This window comes from Corvus kubaryi, unplaced genomic scaffold, assembly GCF_017639235.1.
Source record: "Corvus kubaryi isolate FWS band 111438036 unplaced genomic scaffold, C.kubaryi_AGA036_p1.0 split3-73, whole genome shotgun sequence".
NCBI lineage: Eukaryota > Metazoa > Chordata > Aves > Passeriformes > Corvidae > Corvus > Corvus kubaryi.
In genome coordinates this window covers 13189762-13213182 of record NW_024582091.1, presented here as the reverse complement: position 1 = coordinate 13213182, position 23421 = coordinate 13189762, and the positions used below count along the sequence as shown (strand labels likewise).

Sequence of the window (23421 nt, the reverse complement as noted above, 5' to 3'; positions counted from 1 at the left end):
CACAATCTCATCAGTTTATACCAGTAACAAAACTGCATCCTAGGAAAATGGCTCAGCAGTGGCTGAAGCATGACCAGTTACAGGTATTTGAAATATGAACTGCATAAGCAGCATTTGTGTTACATAAACACAAGCTCAACTCACTCCCACAACTGAAAATATTATATGTGAGCCTCTGTCTTTACAAGTCATGCAAACAGAACCAAAGGGACATTTGCAGTGTAAAATGCAAATGTAATATAGCTACTGCAGAGGATTACTTATCTTCACTTCTCACACAGATGAGGCTTAACATACACTCCCAGGTAATGAGATACTACGCTCTAACAAACAGATATAAGCCCTAAACACAGTAAACGAACAGAATCTTAAACGGTGTTAACACATCCTCTTCTTATGTGTCCTCTATCTTTCTGCTCTCATAAAGAAGCAATAAAAAACTATCCCATGGTTTCACAAGGTTGAAATGCAAATCCTCATGGTCCTGTTACATTTGAGACCTGTAGTGACAGAGATTTTCAGCCAAATTTCTCTTTTCTTTGCCTGACTTAGGAAAGGAGAGCACAACTGACCCCTGGCAATTTTTATTGCAGTGAAATGGCAGCACTGTGACAACTTTACAAAGGTTCATATGATTAATTCATTGTTTTTGGAACAGAAGAATACTACTCAGCTATGTACATATGAAAAAAGGATGAAAAGCTGTGATGAAGAGAAGAAGGTTAATAGTGAAGGAAATTTTAAAATAAAAATAAACAAAAATCAGCACTGCATAACTATTTCCAAAAGTAAAGTGAGTGGCTCTCTGCCATAGCAAACACTGCATTGCATCTGACAGAAGGAAAATACTGCCTTCTCATAACAGGCCTCCAAATAGCTAAAAGCACCTGAATACTTCATCCTCAAAAAAAAAAAAACAACTTGTTTCAATATCCTAAAAACTGACCACAGAACTTTGCAACCAGAAGAGAAACAGAATGGTGTGTGAACAGTGGCCACATGCAGCCAGCACTGCCCTGGTCTCCTGCTAGCAGCAACCTTCCGCTTGCACACAGAGATATAATTAAGGACACACAATATGAAGCACTCTGTTGAACTGGGAGGGCAATCTGTTCAGCTTTATGCAAAATCAGTCTGCAGGTCTCTGGGAGCTGCTGAGACACTGCTTAGCCAAGGACTCGGCATACCTTTGCCTCTGTGCAATGTATGTATGGTAACTTCGAAAAGAATCCAGTATTTAAGAAATGCCATTAAAATTTGAGACAGGTTTGGTTTTTCAGAGACTCTTAACCATGAGCAGTGAGCAAAGGAAAACATTTTCTATAAAGCTACAAAGATAGTTAAACTGATCCATGCCCAATGCCTGCTAGCCTCATATTTTCCTAGCCAGATGTTGCACTGTGATAAATGCATTTAAATCTATTTCTGTGTATGCACATAGGTCTATCACGAGGTGAAGGGAAAAGTTTATTATTTAAGGCAGGTTATCTGAAATCATTGTTCTCTCTGCAAGTAACAGAGTAACATTCTGAAACACAAGAGTCTTTAGCAAGTATAAATACAACTATCACTGCCAAAACCACAAGATGATGGGAGTTTGCTCAGGGGTTTACTAGGTATTGTTTCAGTAAGCATAAAGGGAAAGGGAGAGACAAAAATGGAAGAAATGGAAAAAGGGGAAAGACCAAGAAAGGAAAAAGAGAATGTTCTACAGAAAAATCACCTAGAGACAATGCCACACAGGGTGCCTTTGAGATGTGCGCAGCTGAAAAAGTCTCTGAAGTCATACCTGAGTCTACTTCTTTTGAATTCTTCTGTATTTTGGGAAACAAGACTTGCCACTGATGTACACAAATGAAGTAAGTGATTCCATCATTTTCTTATTGCAGTAGGAACAATGTGTTCTTACAGTGTTGAAAATCCACTTACACATGAGTCTCTGCTGGACTGCACAGGAAAACAGATGCTATAAACCTCAAATTTTGGCTCATTGCTTCCTCATCAAAAGAATGCCATTGATGCCAGATCTACCTTCCAATTAATGGTGTGAATTTTTTTCTATGGCATCAATGTGGAACTAAAAAATACAGCATTGCGGTGGAAATAAAAAATGGCTAAAGCAAAGTGAAACTTGAAGATTTTGAAGCAGGAATTGAACCAGAACTTCAAAGTCTCACTGAGTGTACAGGCAGCTCCAAATTAGTGAGGCAGATTAAGAGCCAAAGGACTCCATGCAGACTGAGTAACACAGCCAGAAGATTCCCTGCCCAGCCTGGCAAGTAGCAGGTGACTGCCAGATTAAAGGTCTGGATGCAAAGTTGGTTGTTCTAGCAGGGGAGCTTGCAAAGCCTGCTGCCAGTTTAGACTATAACCTACAGGAAGAGCTCCGTTCTGTGGAATTACACTATCCTGAAAACATTTCTATTTGACAAAATGCATGCTTGAAATGGTATTCTTGCCACAGATACAGGATCTTTCCTAGTCATAGGTATTTTCTTGGGAGGACACTCGGAAAGCGCGCTGGTTCTTCTACGGTTCTTCACCTCTAACTAAAACAGATGGCACATTACCAGAGCTTGCTCATAACCTGATCTGATTTTAAAAATGTCTCAGCCAACAGTGAGCAAAAAGCCAAAATTATTAGAATTATGTATTAGGACCTTTTTTTTTCTTTTAAACAAAGTTGAGGATCTTAGTGGCTAGCACAAGAGACAAGAGAAACTTTGAGCAGCTTGAAAGATGTCAGGGATTCGTACAACATCCTCAGCTATAAAGAACTCCTGATGGAACCATCCTGCAGGGGTAGACTATTGTTTCAAAAGGCTAACAATTCAAATCTTAGCTGGCAGCTAACTTCTTTCAATAGATAGATGTTTTTGTTTGCAATTTACCATATGTTTCAGTAGTTGAAGAGAGTAGTTAAAAAGAGTCATTTTCATGCATTTTTTCTGCAGAAACCTTTCAAAGATGCCAGAGAATAATTTAAATCTCCTGTTTAGCATTCTACATTTAACTCATCCTCATACTACTCCCTTTTGTCACAGTGGCATATTTATAGCAAGTATTTTGCATCACGAAAGAAACCCTTTCAACAAGCAACAACTATCTTCCTTTTCAAAATACAAACACATAAATACAAGTATGATAACTGCAACCCTTATTATTTCAACTACTTTTCAGTACCTACAAGCTAAATGCGAGTTTTTCTCTGATCTCCATGCTATATTACATTTATTCATGTTTATTTCTTCTGATTTCTCCAAGTTTTTTGATTCTGAGGAATATCCTTTGCTCCCCTGCAAAGCTCCAGTTCAGCAAGGTAGATGAGAACTGTCAAGTCTAAACTATTGGAAACTCAGCATGCACTGATGAACAGAAAGTCAATGTTTCAGTCTCACAGTTCTGCAGAGAAAGCAGAGTGGGGAATAGTTTGGTGTCTTGCACATGGGAGTCCAAAACTGCTGCAGCTAAAAATCTTCAGGGATTTAGAGATGTCGCTTTGGTGTGTGCATCAGATTGCTCAGTAGAATTATGATTTCGTGAAGGGAAGTAAAACATGATTAGTCCCTTTTGTTTCTTTATTTTCTTAAACTGTTAAATATTTGGTAATCGACTAAAGTTCACTGAAATAACATCAAAGAGAGCAGCTCTATAAGCAGGTTTTGGAAAGTAAGCAAATGCTCTAACACTCAGCAATGTGCCCTGGCAGCCAAGACAGAGATCCGCATCCTGAGGTTCACCAAGCACAGCATCACCAGCCGATCCAGAGGGGTGATTAACCCACTGCATTCAGCCTTGGTGCTGCCTCACCGCGAGTACTGCGAGCAGTTCTGGACCCCACAGTTCAAGAAGAATGTGAAGGTCCTTGAATGCTTCCAGAGGAAGGCAACAAAGCTGGTGGTGGGGCTGGAAGGAATGTCCTGTAAGGAGCACCTGAGGGCCCTGGGCTTGTCTGTTCTGGAGAAAGGGAGGCTGAGGGGCAACTTCATGACTCTACAGCTTGCTGAGGAGGGGAAGTGAAATGGGAGGTGCTGATCTTCTCTTTGGTATCCAGTGATGAGATGTGTGATACCTGTGTCAGGGGAGGTTCAGACTTGTCATTAGGAAGCCTTTCTTCACAGGTAGTCAAACACTGGAACAGGCTTCCTAGCTTAAGACACATTTGGACAATGCCATTAATAACATGCTTTAATTAACTTCTGGTGAGCCCTGATGTGGTCAAGCAGTTGGATTAGATGATCATTGTAAGTTACTTCCAACTGAAATATTCCATTCTACTCTAAATTCTGCAAAGAAAAATAGAAGTTTAAAACCAAAAAATCCCCCTAACAAGACATTCACAGACATTTTCTATTATGTAACATGTTTATCACCTGAACTCTGAAGATGAGTACAGAGAATTGACTTTTTTTTGTGACGAGGTGAGTCAGCAGAACACAGAAAGTGTTTGAACTAGTTCCGTGTATTTATCAGTCACATTGTTTTGTCACAATGAATAAAGCATTCCCAGCTGTATTTTCTGGATATATTGCAAATGAGATACAAAAGAAAATTTTCAGCACTAAAAAAAGTAGGTCATGTTTCTTCCTTCTCATTAGCTTTAAGCATCAAAACCCAGTGGCATAGGAATATTTATCTATCAGAATGGATAAAAACACCTAGCAGTCCAGGAGACAGAACAAATAATTACCCTTGTTTTGTCTGGGTGGGGTCTTAGTTCTGCCAGCTCAAGATTCAAGTTCTTCTGGCCATCTCCTACCATAACCATGACCTGCACCCTCTATATTTTGTCACTTAGGACCCACAGCCCAAGACCCAGGTACATCCAACTGCAGCTCCAGCTACTTCTGGAACAAGAGCTGGTGGATGCAGAGTGTGGGTCCGTAAGATGCCAGGTGCAGCAGTCTCCTGACAGCAAGGCAGAGGGGTTAAGGCACATCAAGGCAAGCTTGAGGACTGCAGTACTGTCTAGCCCTGCAGTGGCATGCTGTGTTTAATGGAGAATCCTTGTGTTCCCACATGAACACAAGGTCACAGCCATATTTCTCCCATGCAGGTACTAATCCTGCTCCATGAATTTGGGGAAATGGTAAGTCCCCTTGACCACTTGGAAAAAACATCTAGCCTTTCCTTAAAAAGGACTATGCTTGTATTCTCGTTCTCTCACCTTAAACAAGTGGAGATACTACGATTCCAACATGTTCCCAAGAATTTCAGAAACAGTTTATGAAATAAAGTTGTCGATGCTTTCGCTATTTTCTCCTGACAGTTACTATCCACACAGCACAGATGTGTCATTCTGCCAACTACAGATATACACACCCCTGACAATGCACTCTATAATAACAGCTGTAACAGCAGTGCAAGTCATTCAGAATTCATTGTGCTAAGTTTTTGTGGATATTTACCAGTTTCCTCAGCACTATATGAAATTGCAACAGAAAAATGCATTTGTGGCTCTAGATAAATGTCATATTTCAGATAAAACTGGACTATATTACTGCAACATTCTCTCATGTTTTTGTAAGACTAGGAGGATGGATTTTCTAAACCAGGGCTGACTGCCACTGCCATTATTCAGATCAGTAACAAAATTATCTTTGACTCAACTGAGCAGAACAAGGTTTCTAACCTTATTAATAAACATCAACATTATTTCTCTTTCAACAAATGCAACTATATCTGTGTAGCTTGTGTGTTTTTGCAGCTCTGTATCTGTAAATTCTCTTTTCTTTTATACTTCTGCAGACCCGTTTCTTAGTGACAAGGTGCATCCCCAAACACAGCAGCCATCTGATTGTTATTCCAGAAACTGCAGACACATCTCCTGTAAGGTCAAAAGGAATCACCTCCACATAGCCAAAGGTATTGCTGAATACCACACTGCATAAACCCACAGACTTTCAGAAGTCCCTGGGGCCTGATGCTGGGAACCTTTACTAGAAAACAGACCTTGCTGCAGGCAGGCCAGTTTGACTGAGCAGGAAGGGACTGCTTGCACATCAGGGCCATCATAGCAGTTGTCTTCTTTGATCAAAGACTAGTTTTGTATCTCGTTTCTAACTAATTTTAGCTTCCTAGCTGGTTCCTACTGAAGAATGTGATGCTATCTACATCCTTCAAAGGCCACTCCTGTCTGTTTCTACATAAACCTATCAGATCACTCATTAGAGATGTTTCAGAAAGGCTGTCTGACCTTAGGAGATCCAGATCCAGATCAAAGGTTTAATGCATACTTCAATTGCATTTCTTTAGATTGGACAGGGATGATAATTTCACTAACCCTGCAGCAATTTAATGACAGGTTTCAGTTGCTGATGCGCTACTGTTCACCAGATCAAAGGAAGCTTCCTTTTAAATGAAGATAAACAAAAATTCACCTGATGTTCTCTGAAAAACACAGATTAAGAAACCAGTCTTTAATTGATTGTAATGTTACTATTAAATGGTTCCAAATAATCACTCATAAAGGTTTTAAGAGCACTGATAATACCCAGTATCATCCACTGCAGCATATGAAAGTGCCAGGAAACGAAACAAACTTGTGAAAGTTCTAATAGCATTTACACTGTTAAATTCTGATGAATTTTTCTGAGTCACTTTCTCTTGCTTCAAGTGGGACCTATCCAGTGGGTTCAGAGGACCTGTGCTACACAGACTGGTGAAAAGAATCACAGCAGGCCATAACTCCCAACACAGGAAGGTAAACAATCTTCTACCTTTTTGTAACAGCACAAAAATCAAAAAGCGAAAGGGAAAGCATGTTAGCACATGTGACTGGAACATACACAATCATGTTTTGCTTTCCATTTAATATGAAGCACAAGTTCATGGTTTCAGGTCTCTTCTCACAAACAAAAGCTCTGAGGGTAACCCTGCTGGCAGAGTTTGCAACAGAACAATCCCATGACATGGGACATCCAGAAAGCCAGGAACTGCCTGGAGTTCTGCAGCAGGCAGAAGAGCAGCTTTGAAGTTACCAGCAAGGAGGTCTTCAACTGCCCCTTCCATCCCTGTCAGATAAAAATCTTTGTAACATTGTTTACACTGATGTTACCTTTTCCTAGGTAGGAAGGGAACTATTTTACTCCACTGTATGTCCCCATTAGCCAGCAGTCATATTAATGGGTATCTTATGTTGGTATAACTATTCTGATATTCTGCAAACAACTCATTAGCTGAAGTAAGGTACATAAACAAAGCTTTTAAGTACAGGCCAGACACATGGAACAACATAGAATAGAGATAGGTGAGCAAGCACCAAGATTTCAGCCCTCTAGCTTACACTGAAGATAGACATCCACAGCTGCGATAAAGGAGAAGGCATTTTTGACACAGCCCCAACAGGTGCTGACATATCTTGAGCATCCTAAAGGCACCAGGACTTTATTTCTCTTCTGGGAATGCTAAAATCAGTGGTTTATTTTTACTGAGGGATAATTAGCATTTATAGGTGATGCAAAGGTTCAAGTATACATACATAAACATATATATAGCCATATCCACACATATACATATATGGATATTTGTATCTTTCTGTATATGTGTGTGTATGCGAAAGTACATATCTACATACACACATTCAAACAAAATGCAAGTTGACACACATGCAAATGTCACTCCCAGGCATTAACTTCTGGAATTTTATTCCTTGCAATAAAGTAACGAACATCTTGTCTTTTCCCATACTGTCTTAGTAGGAATGATAGGGATTAGTTATCCAGGGATAGAACAGCAAAACCAACAATAACAAACCCTGGAACTCTTAACTGTGGAGACAAGGTCTGTCCTACCTCAGGGAGATGGGCAGCAGCAGAAGGGCATACTGTCACTGATGATTCACACGACTCTCCCAACAACCTGCATCTCCTATGAACTTCTCTTCAGAAACCAGCTAGCAAGACAGTTACTCCCTTTTCTCTGTACCAAATTAAATTACAGTGAAGTACAATATTAAATTTAGACTAAATAAGCTTGTTTACTGATGTAAAATCAAATTGATTTTCCCTTCCCCTACTAATGAGATAGAAATTAACTTGTTTTGAGAAGGTTCCTCATCGCTGTAGCTCTTATGACCACAAAAGGAGGATATACACATGCTTTAGACTCAGCCCCATCAGAATGGTGATAGATGTCTTACAGTAAAGTAGCACACCTGAATGGAAGGACTGCCTCAGCTTTGAACAGATTTAAAAGATTTCACCCCAAAATACTTCACAGATGGAGGTCTACAGCCCACATAAGATAAGAAGGGAAGTTTAGTGTCTGTGTTCTCTTGCAATAAGATAAACTACGTTAAATGAATTGCCTGTACAATGTTTGTATTTCAGTCACTGCTTCTGCTCAGTCACCAACAACTTTGAGTCATTCCTTGAAAGATCAGGTCACACTTTGCTCATCTACATGAGACAATGAAAAATCTGATGTTTTCAGAAATGACAGGCAACAGTGACTTAGGTTTCTGAATTGAGTCCATCTGCCCATCCAACGGGTGCCAAACAACATACCAACCCCAGGAGAGAAGATTATGGAAACAATCTCTCAGCTATTGAGGAATTCGGAAGCTCTTCTGAGCTTTGGCAGCTATCTGCAGGCTGTTTTCATTGACAGTCACAGGTAAGAAACACTACCACCACCTCTACATTTACCCTCACCTCACCAAGGAGGAACTTTGCCAACTTAAGGGACTTGCAAAATGTTAACTGTCTTCTGTAAAACTTATTAAAATATTAAGCTGTTAAAAAACACTGACCTACTGGAACATGATCATGGTTTTTTGGATACAGGAGATTTCAACTAGGAGTAGATTCCAGGGAGTACTGTGTTTCTGTGTTCATTACTCTTCTCAGCAAGCTTCCACACTGAAAGGAAAACAAAGATTGCAGCATTTCCTTTTGGACAGACTCCCTGAGGGGGCCAACACTTGAGGCTGCAGGTGAGGAAGCTGTTGCCCTTGGTGTACCTGCTAGTAAAGAGATACAATCTGGGTTACCAGCTCAGTGACAATTCTCTATCTTCAAGCTGCGCTCAGATTGATAAACACAAAAGTGATACTGATTTTATACAATGAAGAACTTCCTTAAATGCTATTTTTCCTCAGCTCCCAAATTCTGGACATTCCTGAGTAATTTGTAACAAATTGCATGCAAGTTAGCTTTTACTTCAACACTCTTTTTCATTTATTATAATCAAATTCAGTTATATGCAACATCCAGCAAACCAAGGGAAAATTCACTGGCACTACGATCAGAGTCAGGAAAAAGAATTTCTAGACTTTAACAATATGGATGGAAAATTAAGGAGAACATGTCACCATCAGTGAAGTATGCCCATCTGGGGACTTGCACATTGATACTGCTGTACTCCACAGAAAAACAAAGAGGAAAAGTCTTCATAACCTCAGTCAGAACAATACCTCCTTTGAAGTTTTATTACAGCTAATTGTAATCAAAGGTCAGTAACCATCCTACTGCACATGACTCTGTGTAGTCCAAAGCATGCTCTTTAAAGTAGCATTATTTCTGACATGATCTATCTGCCAAGAAGAAATGCAAATATTTGAAAAGCTCTAGAGCATACAAGAATGGTGCAACAGTTAGGTACTAAAAACCATACACAAATTCAACTGGCATCCTTGTGACTAGAGTTCACACTCAGTTCCCTCCTGAACACATTCCTTAAGCGATCTGAACTGCTGTTCATAGGCTCACAGTTCTCTCCATCACAAGGCAGGAGAATGCAACTAGAGTTTAGACTTATTTGCAATACAGACCTGACACCTAGATCCACAGATAGTCAGTCCTTAAGGTGAAAACCAGCAAAAGCCTTTAGCACTAACCTCCCTGCCTCACAGAATTCAGAGTCACGAGTGAGGCTCTCAGGCTCCCTATGCCACAACCCTGCAAAATAGGACTGACAGAAGCCAGCAAAGATGAATACGAGCCACCTGACCTGATAATAAGAAACTTGAGGAAGGATGAAGGAACTAATTTTGTTCATCAAAGGGACTAGATCCAGAAAGTCCCCAGATCTCTCCTATGGTCTTCATATAATTGCTAATGTCCAAGATGTGGATACACTTTGTGTCCAGTCACTGAGCAAAGATCCAGCTTTTTTCTTCCAGTATCACTCCTGTGGTCACAGCAGCGTTCTGTAGGTGCACAGCCAAAAGCACCACCACCTTGAACAAGTGAATTGACACATGTGGGATTCATAAATCAGGCTTTGAGGATCCAATCCAACCAGTGTATCCTCAGCATGCTGCCAGATGTTAGACAATACTGTGGTTAAGCACTTAAAATACTGCTACTTCCCATGTAAATATTGCAGGATCACTTCTGAGTATAAAGATTATTGTCTCATTTCTGAAAAGCTAGCTTACCTGCTGCTCTGATCTGATTTTACAAAATTCAAATATTAAAAAATCATGATAATATTTATAATTTACAAAGCTTATTATTTTACATTATAGGTAGTTGAACTTCGGTAAATCACATGCAACAAGTTGTAAATCCTCCCAAATGACCACGATAACTGATACTGTGGTCTCAAAAGGTACTTGTATCACTCAACCAAATCACTTTCAGTTTTGACTGTTTATGCTTTTGGGGTGCAGAGAGGCAAAAAAAAAAAAAAGTTCAGATGGTGGATATTCTAGAAGTGACATATTCTAAGTTAACTTATTCCACACCTCCAATAAGAAGCACAACCTTTCTGAGAAGTCCTGTAAGAAATGTTGAGTTACAATGACTTTTTGCAAACAAGGGTGGAGTTGAAGTTCATCATCGATCGGAAACCAGCTTATCCTTAAGAATGCTAGCACTGTATTTGTCTTCATTGCATTACCCAACAGCACATGAACCAAACAAACATGACTACAATTATTTTGACATTCCAATGTTTTATAATGTGATTTAAAGGAAACAAAACAGGAAACAAAACATCCAATTCATTTGACCTCCATAATACGCTTAATCAAAAGCAGAGCTTTAGTCTCATAAAACCAATATTTGCTATAGAAACAATTTAACTATAACTGCACCCATCTTATCAAGCTTCCTAGTAAAAAATCCATAATGCTCTTAAGTCGCAAGAGTCAAAGTCCAAGTTTTGGTCATTTTAAAAAGTCTATTCTTTTCAGGTTGCTGCTGTTCCTCCCCAAACTCTTGTGTCCTCCCAAACATGTTCTCCTGAATAATGTGGCTGAGCAAGACTTATCTTTGTGCACTAAAATGAATTCATTTCAGCGACGTGTTTTTCTCATCTTGTGAACATACAAAAATGTCAATGGGAAAGTGTTTCACATCTCTCACTAGTCAGAGCAGATTCTAGCTGCTGTGCCATTATTTCCCTAATTCCCCCATATTATCTGTTCAGCTCAACAGATGAAGCTTCAATTAATTAATACCACAAAGGAGAAAGTACAAATGAGGCCGTTGTTTGAACTTTCTCCATAATTTGATAGCTCTTCAGTGATATTCCCCTTACCTTATCTTCAGTCCTCTAACTGCAAAACTGAAGTCTTCTCTGGTTTGGCATTTCTAGGTAACTGTAGGAATTCCAGACTTAAAGTTATTTAGCTCATACTATCACCTTCCCGACAAAGGTAGAGCTGCTTTAACACTGAAAACCATTTAACTATGAGTCCATACATAGTACAGTAGCACAAGTGTAAATTTTTATTGATAGACTGGAGAAAGTGAAACACATAAAATTACAGTCACCTTGGAATGATTTGGTGAAAAACACAGGCATAAACTATTTCCTGAAAACAGTGAAGCACTGCTGAGGGAGAAAAGTAAAGGCTACTTTTAAAGTAACCTTTCTCTTAGGCACAAAAGAACATTGATTGTCCTTATCAGGGAGGAGTAGCAAAGCCTGCCTCCCCAGCCCTACAAAGAAGTGCATGGAATTCGAGACAGGGCTTACCAACACAAGTAGAAATTCAGGTCAGAAAGAGCAGGAGACAGTAAGGCTTGTAGAAACATGCCTGCCTGCCTATTCAGAGGCTTCGCATTGCCATTCAATTCAATCTGCCTAATTCATGCTTAAAACAACACGACGTGATTTAGAAATGTACTCACACGCACAAATGCCTCTCTCCTCCCTTCCCACAAGAAGGTCTCAGAAACTTCTCTACAGCGTCCCTACAGGCTAAACCCACAGTCCAGCTTCCCTAACACTGAAGATCAACGTTGCCACTCAAGCAACAACTGCATTTTGGGATTTGTGAGTTATTTTAAGCTCATGAAGCATTTCTAGTCACAAGTTTTATTAAACAAACAAAAAGCAGTTACTACCACTAACCTCCCGGGGGTCTAAGAACTTTCAGGTGTTTGGAAGATGCTGCAGGGAGAACTCCAAAACCAAATGAAGGGAAAATTCACATTATTCTTGGCTCCTTCTCATTCCCTTCAATTACTTCCTTATCTCATTTTTTGGAATGACCCTCAAAATGTTTTATGCACTAGACTCTTAGAATTATGTGTGACAATTATATATTTTTATCTTCTTTAGCACAAAACAAATTACACCAAGTATCAGGATCAATAAATACTTTAGTAGCTTCCAGAGAAAGTTACATTTATGCAAACTAAAGCCTTTTCTGAGTAGACAACCAGTGTATTTCTCAGGAACATTTCAGCCAAATGCCTGTCATTTGACCAGGATATTCTGAAGATTTCAGAAGGAGTCATACACAAAGAGTTTAGCTCATTATATTTGCCAAAACAGAAGCTTACCCTAGAGACTACATGGACTTTTCATTTTAAAATAAAGACTAATTTAACAAAGTATGTCTAGAGAGATTGGGAAAATTAATTATATCACAATGACACTGCTTTTTTGTCAGTCAGTATTACATGTAAAAGTTTTTGGTCAATTACAGCAGGTCAGATACTAATCTGAGAAACATCCACTCTTACAAGCAGCTAGCCTACAATTTGACTCAAGCTAACCTAAAGGTAGAAATTAAACCATGGATTCTGACATTTCTAGCAGGAGAGAGAGTAGGATCTATATGGGGTACTCATTTTTCTTGACAGGGAAATAATCTTGTCTCGTGAATTGCACAGGATCCCAAAAAATAGCTGATGTAGTGCTGAAGGCTGGAGGAGATGACAGCTGTTTGACTTAAACACTTTTTGCTTCCTCTCACTAATGTTTTGTTCTAGAAGGATAATAATAAGTTTAAAACTTCCCTTAAAACTGTTTAGAGACATGAAATACAGTAACCACCTTCTTCTCCAGATGCAGATTTCCATGTAACTAGCTAATAATAGTGTTTTGTCATTTTCCTCCATCGCTTAGCCCAGATCTAAGGACATCCCCTGCAAGGCCCACAGAAAATAGAAAAGCCTCCATGATGCAACACTGAGAACAGCAGGAACCTAGCCCATAATTAAAGTTCTTAAATGCTGTGATAACACAGATGAAAGAAAAAAAAGATATGTCACAGCTCTGGCCCTTTATAACAGTACCTTCAATCACTGAATCATCTGTTCTGGTCTTTAGGCTGCACTCAGATGTACTGCTGTCTAGATGAAGAAAGTTTACTATCACCAGCACGCAAACTGTTACCCATATTCTGTCATCTTCTTGCTGTCCAACCCAGAAAAAAAGTCAGCAAGAGAACAGATGTGCAATTTAAACTGCTTGTCAAACTCAGATTTGGTGTGCTGGGTTAACAGATAGTTAAAAGGGTTATTTTGCTCTGCTAACTGCATATGTGCCTTGCAGGCAGACAGGGTAAGGAGAGAGAAGAATCAAAAACTCCTATCAGTAACCTCCTTGCAGACTGGAGATGTGGGTGAGCAAACTATTGTGGCGCTTTTCTGCCCCTCCAACAAAAACAAAACACAAAGCTATGTATATTGTTCAGCCCATGAGGCATGAAACAGAAACTAGAACTAGCCTACCACAGCATGAACCAACTGCCCATGCAGGGAAGAAGATGTTTCTCTTATGGATGCTTGATGGACATGGATTATAGAGTTCTGAAGATGCTGTGTTTACTCAGTTGGCTACTGAAATGGATAATTAGTTTTTATTAGCTGTAATACAGCCACTAAGCATTTTGAACACTTCATGCCAAAACATATCAGAACACATACCTGTCATTGTGCCACTGAACTGAAAACTAGATCCACACAGTAAAAGGCTGAAGGAACTGAATACACAATAAACCTTCAGATAGGAAAGTGCTACATCTTTCTGCAACACAAAAAATGCAGCTGTCTTCACTGCTGAAGCATAAAGAATATCAACTATATCTAAATCCTTCTGATGTTTCTTATTTAAGAACGAATTCAGTAGGATGCTTACACCCAGATTTCCTTAACAGAAAGCTGTCACTTTATATGAAAATATGGAAATTCATAGGTCACATGCATAATTAATTTAACAAGAGAATGATGTACGAGCTTCAATTAAACAGAGAATGCAGTGAAGCCCTTCAAAAGCGAGTTTGAGAAGAGCTGTACCTATTCCAGAGTATTTCTTAATGCAGAGAGGTGCTGGTGGCCTGAAGTCTGTCCCTAGGCTCTCCTTGTATTTATCTGTCCAGCCTGCCGTGGGTGGCAGGCACCGAGGCACCGCACCTGCCCGGCTCGGCTCCCCTCGGGACGGTCTCCCCTGCACCGCGGCGCTGATCGTCTCCCAAGAGGGAAAGTTTAGCCCCGCTTAATGACCTCTAAGACCCTTTAAACACAGCCAAGATTAGTCCCCTACAAAGGTTTCAGGGTGCTTGGTTTGTCAAAGGCAATTTAGGAACTACTTAAGCTCCGGCAGCCTTGCGGAGGAGAGTTGTCTTTTCCGCCCCCATCGCACACGCAACCGCGGCAAATTCACCGCCGCGTTCCAGGGCAGCTCACGGACGGACTCTGGGGTCCGGGCCGGCGTGCGGGGACAAGCTCGGAGCCGAGGGCAGGCTGGGCAGCGCGGGGAGGACGAGCTGCCAGCCCCGCGCAGTCCCCGGCCCCGCAGGCTGAGCCCTGCCCGCGGCGGCCCCGCGCCTCTCCCTCCTCCCCGCCGCTCGCCCCTACTCACCGCCACCGAGCCCGAGGAGGAGGCGACGAAGACGCGGATCACCATCTTCACCTCATGAGCCGCGGAGACAGGAGCGGTCGGGACGCGGCAGCGAGGCTGCGAGGAGCCGCTCCCCCGCACGGGACGGGGCCGGGGCCGCCCGGCTCCACCCCGCCGCCGCCCCCGAGGATGGCCGCCGCCCTCCCGCAGCACCCCTGCCCTGTCCTGCCCTGCCCTGCCCGGCCCGGCCCTGCCCGGCGAGCGCAGCCCCTCTCGCTGAGCCGGGTCCGGCTACCGGCTGGCAGGAGGCAGCGATAGGGGCGAGAGGCGGGAGTGTGTGGGCGGCGCGCAGGGACCGACGGGCGCTGTAGTCCTCCCCGGGCGGGGACAGCCGTAGGACGGAGCCAGGAGGGAGCCTGTCCGCCCCCGGCTGCCGGGGAAATGGAGGCATGCGGTAGCCTGCCCGCCCCAGCTGCCGTGCCCCAGCGCCCCGGACTGCCCGGTGCCATCGTGCGTCTTGGAGAGGCTGAGATGGGCTTGTGCCGCCCTCCAGGTGCGCTGTCTACGGGCCGCAGTGAACAACGCCTGAAATTGCTCCCCACCCCCGCCACTCCTCGCTCCCAGTTCAGGCTGCTCCTGGTCCTCCCACCCCATGCGGAGCCGCCAGATCTGATCCGCTCGGTCTGGGTCTGGCCCCTTGGTCGCTGCTTACTGCGGCAAAGGGTTGGAAAATGAAGCCGTTCTGGACCGGCATTCCTTTCAAGGCAAGCAACAGGGACAACGCAGGAGAGGTAGGACACTGGGCGAGAGTGCCATATGTCCCAAAGGAGTTAAACAGCACTGCCCATTTTCACTCCCTGGTATGGATGTACAGTTCCCAGTATTATCAGCTGTGGAACAGATGCTATTAATCATCAGGATAAGGAGATAACCCCAAATAACCCTTCATCACTCAGATCATCTGCAAGTGACTGAGGGGAACTCAGTCCTCATCAGCTTTTGGGTCTGAGAGGATGCAGCCTGCCTTTAAATAAAGTCAAGAACCACATAGCTGATATGTTACTACAGTCATAACCCTCATCCTCTTACTTCCCTGCGCACAGCCAGATGGTTACTCATTCCCTTTAACTTCCCCTTCCCACCGTTTCACCCACTGATGAAGTGTGCTGTGTCATCCTCCTTCGCACCTTTGCATTGCCACTGCCCTCAGTGAATTTCCACTGTTCAGACAGTGCACAGACCTCGACTTGCTGCTAAATATGTCCTTAAAGCTTGTTGTACATTTTAATATTATTTATTTTGAAATCCTGAATTCCTTGGGGAAGGTACCTAGCAAGAGCCATAAAATACTCAGTGTTCTCTTAGAGCTTGATTTATCTTGTGGAAGTCATTGGAAAGATTTCCACTGATTTCACTGTCCTCTGGACTGAAGCTTAATATCAGGAATATAAAGTCCTAAAATGGGAATTCAAGTAGCAATCTTGGAAAGATTTATGCATTACTTTGCTTTTGTGAGAGTGCTTGTTGAAAGAAAAGGAGAGTAAACTTTATTGGAGTACACTTAGGTACAAAGGTTAAGATTTTCTGGCTTCAGTGCTCCTGTCTTCACTTGAGCATAACACTGGGAACCACAAACCAGTGAACGACCAGTGTTTATTGTTTAATTGCTGCTGAATGACCAGGGAAAGCAGCAAAGGAGACAAACTTGTTTTTATGTTGGTTTATAAGGCAACACCAAGCAACTTGTTAAAATTCTGTGATAGGTGAGTAATTACAGGAACTTGCTGGAAAAATCCCATTACCTTACTCAGTGAATTTCCTTCATGCTGCAGGATTATTTCTGACAACAAATTTTCCTGTATTTCTTGAAGTTTCCTTTAAAAGGTGGAGGTTCTTACTTCCTACTTATTTCTCTGTTTACTCACTACTAGAAAATATTTGGTTTAATATTCTGTTTTGGCCGTACTCCCATTTTATGAAACAGATAAAATCAGGGCAACTCACTGCAGCTGGTTGTACATGATTCGCTCACAGCACTAATATGTAGCTTTAACTATAATATTAATAACTCCTGCTTGCTAATAATATATTTCATAAATACAGCAAAGCAGAAAAAAAGAGCAAGACTGATTCTGAAGGGTGCTGGACATCTTTAACTCTCATTAAAAAGAAGAAAAGAATGTTCCTACATCTCAGAGATAGCCTTGACACGTAACCAATAACCTAGAGAAAGCATGTGGCAATGGCATTATATGGAAAAAGCATGAGCTGTAAATAAGAAAATTAAGAATTCTAATGGGAATGTGAAAACTGTAACTTAAGATTGTTTCATCTTCCTATAAGAATCCTCTATTTTCTTAGCTCCAAAAGCTACAGATTTAGTCTCCTTTCCCATGTGGAAAACAGACAACTTTCATTTCAGTTCACTTGAAAGTGTTTATAAGCTGCATAAATTCTCAAAAGCTAGGGGAAAAAAATGGCAGACAAGACAATGCACATTTTTCTTTTTTATTGTTTTTAGAGTCTCCCTTCTGTTCCTGCAGCCCTTGGGTTGATAGGTTCCTACAGTTTGAATGTCAAAACAGAGTCTGAGCAGCTAAACTCATGGCCAGAGCTGATAGACTCAAATTGAGCTAAAGTACCAGAGCTCATGAAGATCTTCCCTCTATCACACTTGAAACAGCTTTAGCCAAAGCTTCAGCATCTTTATTCCACACGTATTTAGAGAAATCATCAAAGAACTGGGGGCTCCCTGCCCACATTCAACTTGAAAACAAATGCAACAACTTAATTAAAGCATCCTTTCAAACAGTCTTTGGAACTGATTTTGAACAATCTCAGCCTGTATTTCAAAGAATTTTCTTGTAATTCTCAATTTTTAAAGTATATTTATAATATTTTGGGCTAAAAATTTTGCACCTATGACTTTCCAGTATCAACTTTGATGCAATGTGGGCATTGAAAATCCAGACAGCTTTCTCATGTCTCTCTTTTGCCAGTCTTTCCATACACATAAAGAAGCTAGTTCGTTGTGGAAGTAAACCAGAATGTTAGGAAAAATAAACATTACACTGAGAACCTTGTAGAGCAGCCTCTTACTTTATGTGGCTCCTAAGCAGAGAACTATTCCTCTGTGGAGTGTAAAACCTACTGGACAACACCATGTGATGTTTTGCATTCCCAGGTGGTGTACAGGTTAAGACTGGACATCCCCTTTGTCCTGCAGCTGCTGCTGATAAATGTCCTGAGGCCATGCTTCTAACTCCATTTCTATTGTACAATTCTGGACACTTGAAGACAAAATGGTATGAGCTTTTAGTTAAGTAGAAGAAATGTAATAAATTAAAAACATTGCTAAAATGATTTATGAGCAGTTTCCCATGTTTACAGGAGGTACAGGAAGGCTGGGGTTGACAATGTGAATTTATGGGGGGCAGGGGTAGTTTCTAAAGATTTTGTGGTAAGAATGATTCATTGTTATGCCAGATCTTCATGGAAGATTAAACAGAACTTTACTGCTGCTAAGGTAACAAAGTACACACAAAACCAAGGCTTACGAGTATATGGAAACAGAAGTATAAAAGTACAACTTTGAATAAAGAACATTGTAGTTAGGATAAAAGATGATTGTAGCAAGATGCAACAGGCATAGGATAAAAATATGGGAGAAACAGAATGTTATGTTCAGGACTGAAAAAAATGGTTAAGATGGCTTTATTTCCACCTGAAAGAAGCAGTCTGTCTGAGGGATTTTAGAAGTTTTCTGGTTTGTGGGTTGCTGGTACCAATCAATTATTTCTCTGGGTTCTGTGGAATATTGCTAAGAAACAGTGAAGTCTCATAGACTCTGCAACAGTCCAGATACTTAAAATTTCTAAAGAGGTCTTTATCACTTTTTAAAAATTCCAAGCATCAAAACATGTTGAAAATTACAGATTTAGAATGCCATTAAAAGCTCTGAAAGTTCAGATCAATCTTTTTTGGTAGAAATGTGTCATGGTACGGAGCAGAAAATGTAGTTAAAGGGTAGAGAAAACACAATGCTCCAGCTTCAACAGAGCTACAGAGTATCATCACCTGCTCTTGCACTGCAGAACAGCAGAGAAAGATAACTTAAAGGCTCTAAACCATACCAAATGGCCAAAGTAACGTGATATAAGTACAGGACTGTTTCTCTTGTTGTGTAATGGCACTCGGCATGGTGGCTGATAGCCCATAAACATTTTGTCCAGACACAGTTTGAAAGCATATGAAACAATACTGCTTGGAGCCTGATTCTCTGCATACATCCTAGAAGCCACTGCAGTTTTAAGGTATTGTTTTATTCACAGAAGTAACCTCCAGGGTACATTTTCTCAGTTGTGCTTAAATGCCTGCAGCTGTGGGCTGTGCATACTCTTATGAATCCTCCTCTACATGCACAACAGGTCAAGCAGCTCCCAGTCAAGATCACTCTATCCTTCGCAAATTTTTTTTGGATGTTTTATTAATCATTGATGTTTCTCAACAACAAACTCCGTTTCATGCAAGACTCTGTTCTTTCCAGAACCTTCACTGTGGCCGGAGGTTAATACTCAGAGCACTTCTCAGCTTTCCCCACAGTCAGATTTTAGAGATAACATCCCAAGATAAAGCTCCTTCTCTTTTGACTTGAATTACTCTGAAACTACTACAAAGCCCACGTGTTAAAGCGGGTTCTTGGCAAGAGACAGAGCCGGAACAATTTTGAGAAAGGTTTTGATTCTTACATTTATAAATTTGTGGCATGTTGAGGAGGGCAGAGAGGTACAGCTGTTCTTCATTTCAGAATTATTTCTGTACCATCTCTATAACAGACAGAAGAAAATAAACCCAAACAAATAAAAAAAATAAAGATTCCAGGGATCTTGAGTAAACCTTCCTTTGTGTCATTTAAATCTGAATGTACCTGGATAATTACAAAGCTGTATGAGTCCATTCTTCTCAGCTGCTGCCCTTTAGCTGAAGTCACAATCTGCTGCTCTTTAGTTGAAACATGACTAGTTTTAGTATCTGTGGCTGCTTTGATTCTCTCCATGAATTCCTAATACTTAGGACCTTTGGAAAGAAAAATATTTTCCTGTGAAATTCCACATCTGATATAGGTCAGTCATCTGACTTGCTCAGTCAACTGAACCCAGAGATTTAAACATCTTTTGTGTTCTCTATTAAATCATTCATCATTCCTTAAACTTACAGCTATGTTGTGTAAGAAGTTCTAGAGTTCATTTTCTACTTGTGTCTTTAAAGATCCACTGTTACTGAAGTTGGTGGCTCCAACTGAGGAGCAGGAATCCAGGCAGGTTTCGGTCAGTGTCAAGCCTTCTATGCTGTCTACACTTTCAGAACAAGATACTGCAAATAAATCAGGCCCAACAATGTCAAGTTCAGCAGGTTTGTATCTGTATTTCTGCTAATTTGAACAACCTTTAGTAATCTACATTATTGCACAAGGATGAGGGATGAAAGCCCCCACAAATCTCATTTCCCCATCTGCAGTTCCAATGAAACCTAAATTAGCAAGCACTCAAGATGTGAAGTGCACTCAAAGAGCAGCCATAGAGCATTACATTCTTGCCAGCCCTTTCCAGGAGGAACCTTCTGCCAAGCCCTTGGAAAAACAATCTACCACCACATTCATTTTGGCTTTTTTTCAGCTCTTTTCCCATATCTGTTCAGTTCCACTCTGACAAGGCACTTTAGAAGACTCATTTCTTGCAGGATGCAGAAGTGGGTCAGCAATAATATTTACATATACCAGGACAAAAAGTGAGTAATCTCGTGGAGAATAAGGAGCAGTTGAGTACATGATTTTTGGCAACTTTCCTAAAGTGTATGCACTAAATGAACTAAGAATAGTTACTATCTTTATAGTATTTAGGAGTTTTTCAGATGTTTCACAGAACAGAGAGGTGGAGAAACATCTCAAAAGTGGAAAGCTGATGTAAATTTGAAGATAAAGATTATGTGTACACTGCATTTCAAGCATGGGTTCAAGCCTACAGATGGAGGCCACTCTCCCACTGAGGGGACACAAGACTGTACTCGGTCACAGGTTTGAGATGATCTTTAGGAGCCATCAGAAAAAAATCTTTTGCCCACCGGTAATCCTTGTCTCAGAGGCCAAAGGCGTCCACATGTGCAACGTGGGTCGCCCAGGAGTCTGCTGGCCCCTACCCTGTCTCAGGTGTAGCCCATCTCTCTGCAGAAGATGACACAGAGCTGACAGAGCCCTTCCCCACAGACAGGAGGCATAACAGCAAGAATTTAACTCCATAAAAGCAGTGCAGACAGCTGCAGCCAACCTGCTGGAATTCTTCTAGACCAGGGGAGTGATGCCCTGACATTGGGCATTGCTGGCTTCTTGGGCAGGGCCCAAGGAGAATGAAAGAGTGGAGAAGGCACATGGGTCCTGTTTATTGAACTGGAGAGAGGATGACCCAATTTGGAGAGGGGACTAGCAAGTGGGAGCTAAAGCTGGTCGAGGGAGAAGACAGAAAAGGAAAGAGTGGCAGCAGTGTTTAGGGATGTGCTGCAGACAGGCTGTATTGACCTACATGGGAAGTGATTGCAATGTCATAGGCTGTTTGGACCAAGATGACCCTTTACTGCCTGAACAGAAGCTGAAGAGATGTGGATTCAGAGCAGGAGCACACAGAATGGAAACCAGGTGCCTGGCCTGGCACCATCAGGTCGGTGTAGATACAACCTGTGCAACCAATACACAGAACAAAGGAACATGTAGGAGGCAGTGTAAGCCAAACTAAAAGACAGCCAAATAAATGAGAAACCATATAGTGTGTCAGGTGATGGGTAGAGAAACCACTGTCCTTCCATGCATCGCCTTACAAGTCTCAACCCAAACTGTTTTAAACACGGACCTGCCTGTCAAAGTAGACAGACATTTTGTATTCTTTGGTAGTGTAACCCTGGAAAATTTGCTAGTATGTGTTTATTCCTTTTAGATTTGTAGACCAAAGTTTGTTACATTTTGCATTTCCATGTCCTGTTTTCTGCACACTGTTTTCCCTGATCAGATCTTTGGTGCAGCTGCTATGCTCAGAGCTAGCTGAGATTTATTTTCCCCTGCTATAAAGGTACTGGGGAGGTAGCAGTTGGAAAGTAGTATTTTCCATAGAGGACTAATTAACCTGCAACTGTTGTTCAGTTGTAAAATGTAAAGTTGTGAAAATGCTAAGTGGAATTTTTAGCACTTCCCAAAAGTTAGCTACAAAACTCAGTACTGTTATCTCTGGCCACATTTGATCTTACCATCTCTTCTTTGCAGAAAAAAAAAATTACATTCTTTACATCCATGTTTTTCTGCTGGGAGAACTGCTGGTTGACACAGTAAGTTTCTATGACTTTTGTCAGTGAAGGCTCGGCTTAGGCAGCTTCCAGACTATTCAGAGCACAACTTGGATGCTAAGAACAAAAAGCTAGTACTGCCCTGTTTGTTTGGGGTTTTTTAATTAATTAGAAAGGGATGATGAAAGACACACAACTGGTCTTCACAGGAAATCTGTAAAACAAGCATGGCAAACCAAATGAGAAGCTATGAGAGGTTAGCAAAATTAATCTTGCTGCAAGAAATATTATTTCCTTGATTCATCAAAACCGTCTTCTCAAGATACATACTTTCTATTTCACTAAGCAGCAGACATCATGCAGCCAGCAGGGTCAAGTCTGATGCTCTGCTAATGGCATGGCAAGGGCAAGCATGTCAAATCTGCCATTGATTTTTTCTAAATGCAGCTAGACTGAACTAAAATTACTTTCAGAATAGCAGATATAAAATAAATAATGAAGGTATAGCCAAGCAACTATGCTGCTAAACCTATTTTAGAGAGCATACCTGTCCAGTCACAACCTGTTTTAGCCATAGTCAGCATAGGCTGCTTTTAGAAAACTCCTGAAAAAGAAGCTACAGTATTTTAAAAGCCTTTATTGTAAAAATTTCCTTATTTGTATACAGAAAGCTGTCTTTCAACCATAATTTGTTCACAAATGGACAAATATGATATAATAGCTATATCAGGCTCTAAGTGGGTAAATATTTGTGATGCCTGGTCTACTTTCAACATGTAAACCCCCTCCCCACCACAACAGTTCTATTTAAAACAACAGGAGATAACTTTGATTCAATACTAACTTTTTAGTGATGATAACTAAAGTTTAGGAAAGTCTGAGGAATATTAAACTCGACACAATAATGCTGTAACTGGATGCAATATTTCTCAATGGAATCCAGATAATAGGACATACGACAGACCCATTCTCAGAGTTTTTGAACTACATCATAGGCTGCACTGGAGGCCAGTGTGAAGGGTTCCTCCTGAGATCCCTCACATCATCAGGGTTCAAAGACAAGCAAGGGTC

The 23421-nt window shown here is 41.1% G+C and overlaps 1 protein-coding gene across 1 annotated transcript in view; it reads right to left on the bottom strand.

The window, feature by feature from the left end:
* The window catches only part of SH3BGRL2 (SH3 domain binding glutamate rich protein like 2), a 39483-nt gene extending 24263 nt beyond the window's left edge, over positions 1 to 15220 (bottom strand). Inside the window, exon 1 of the mRNA XM_042016650.1 lies at positions 15046 to 15220. Coding sequence (XP_041872584.1) covers positions 15046 to 15090 — 45 coding nt within the window. The 5' untranslated portion in view covers positions 15091 to 15220. The remainder of the gene's footprint in view (positions 1 to 15045) is intronic.
* Positions 15221 to 23421: the final 8201 nt, after the last annotated feature.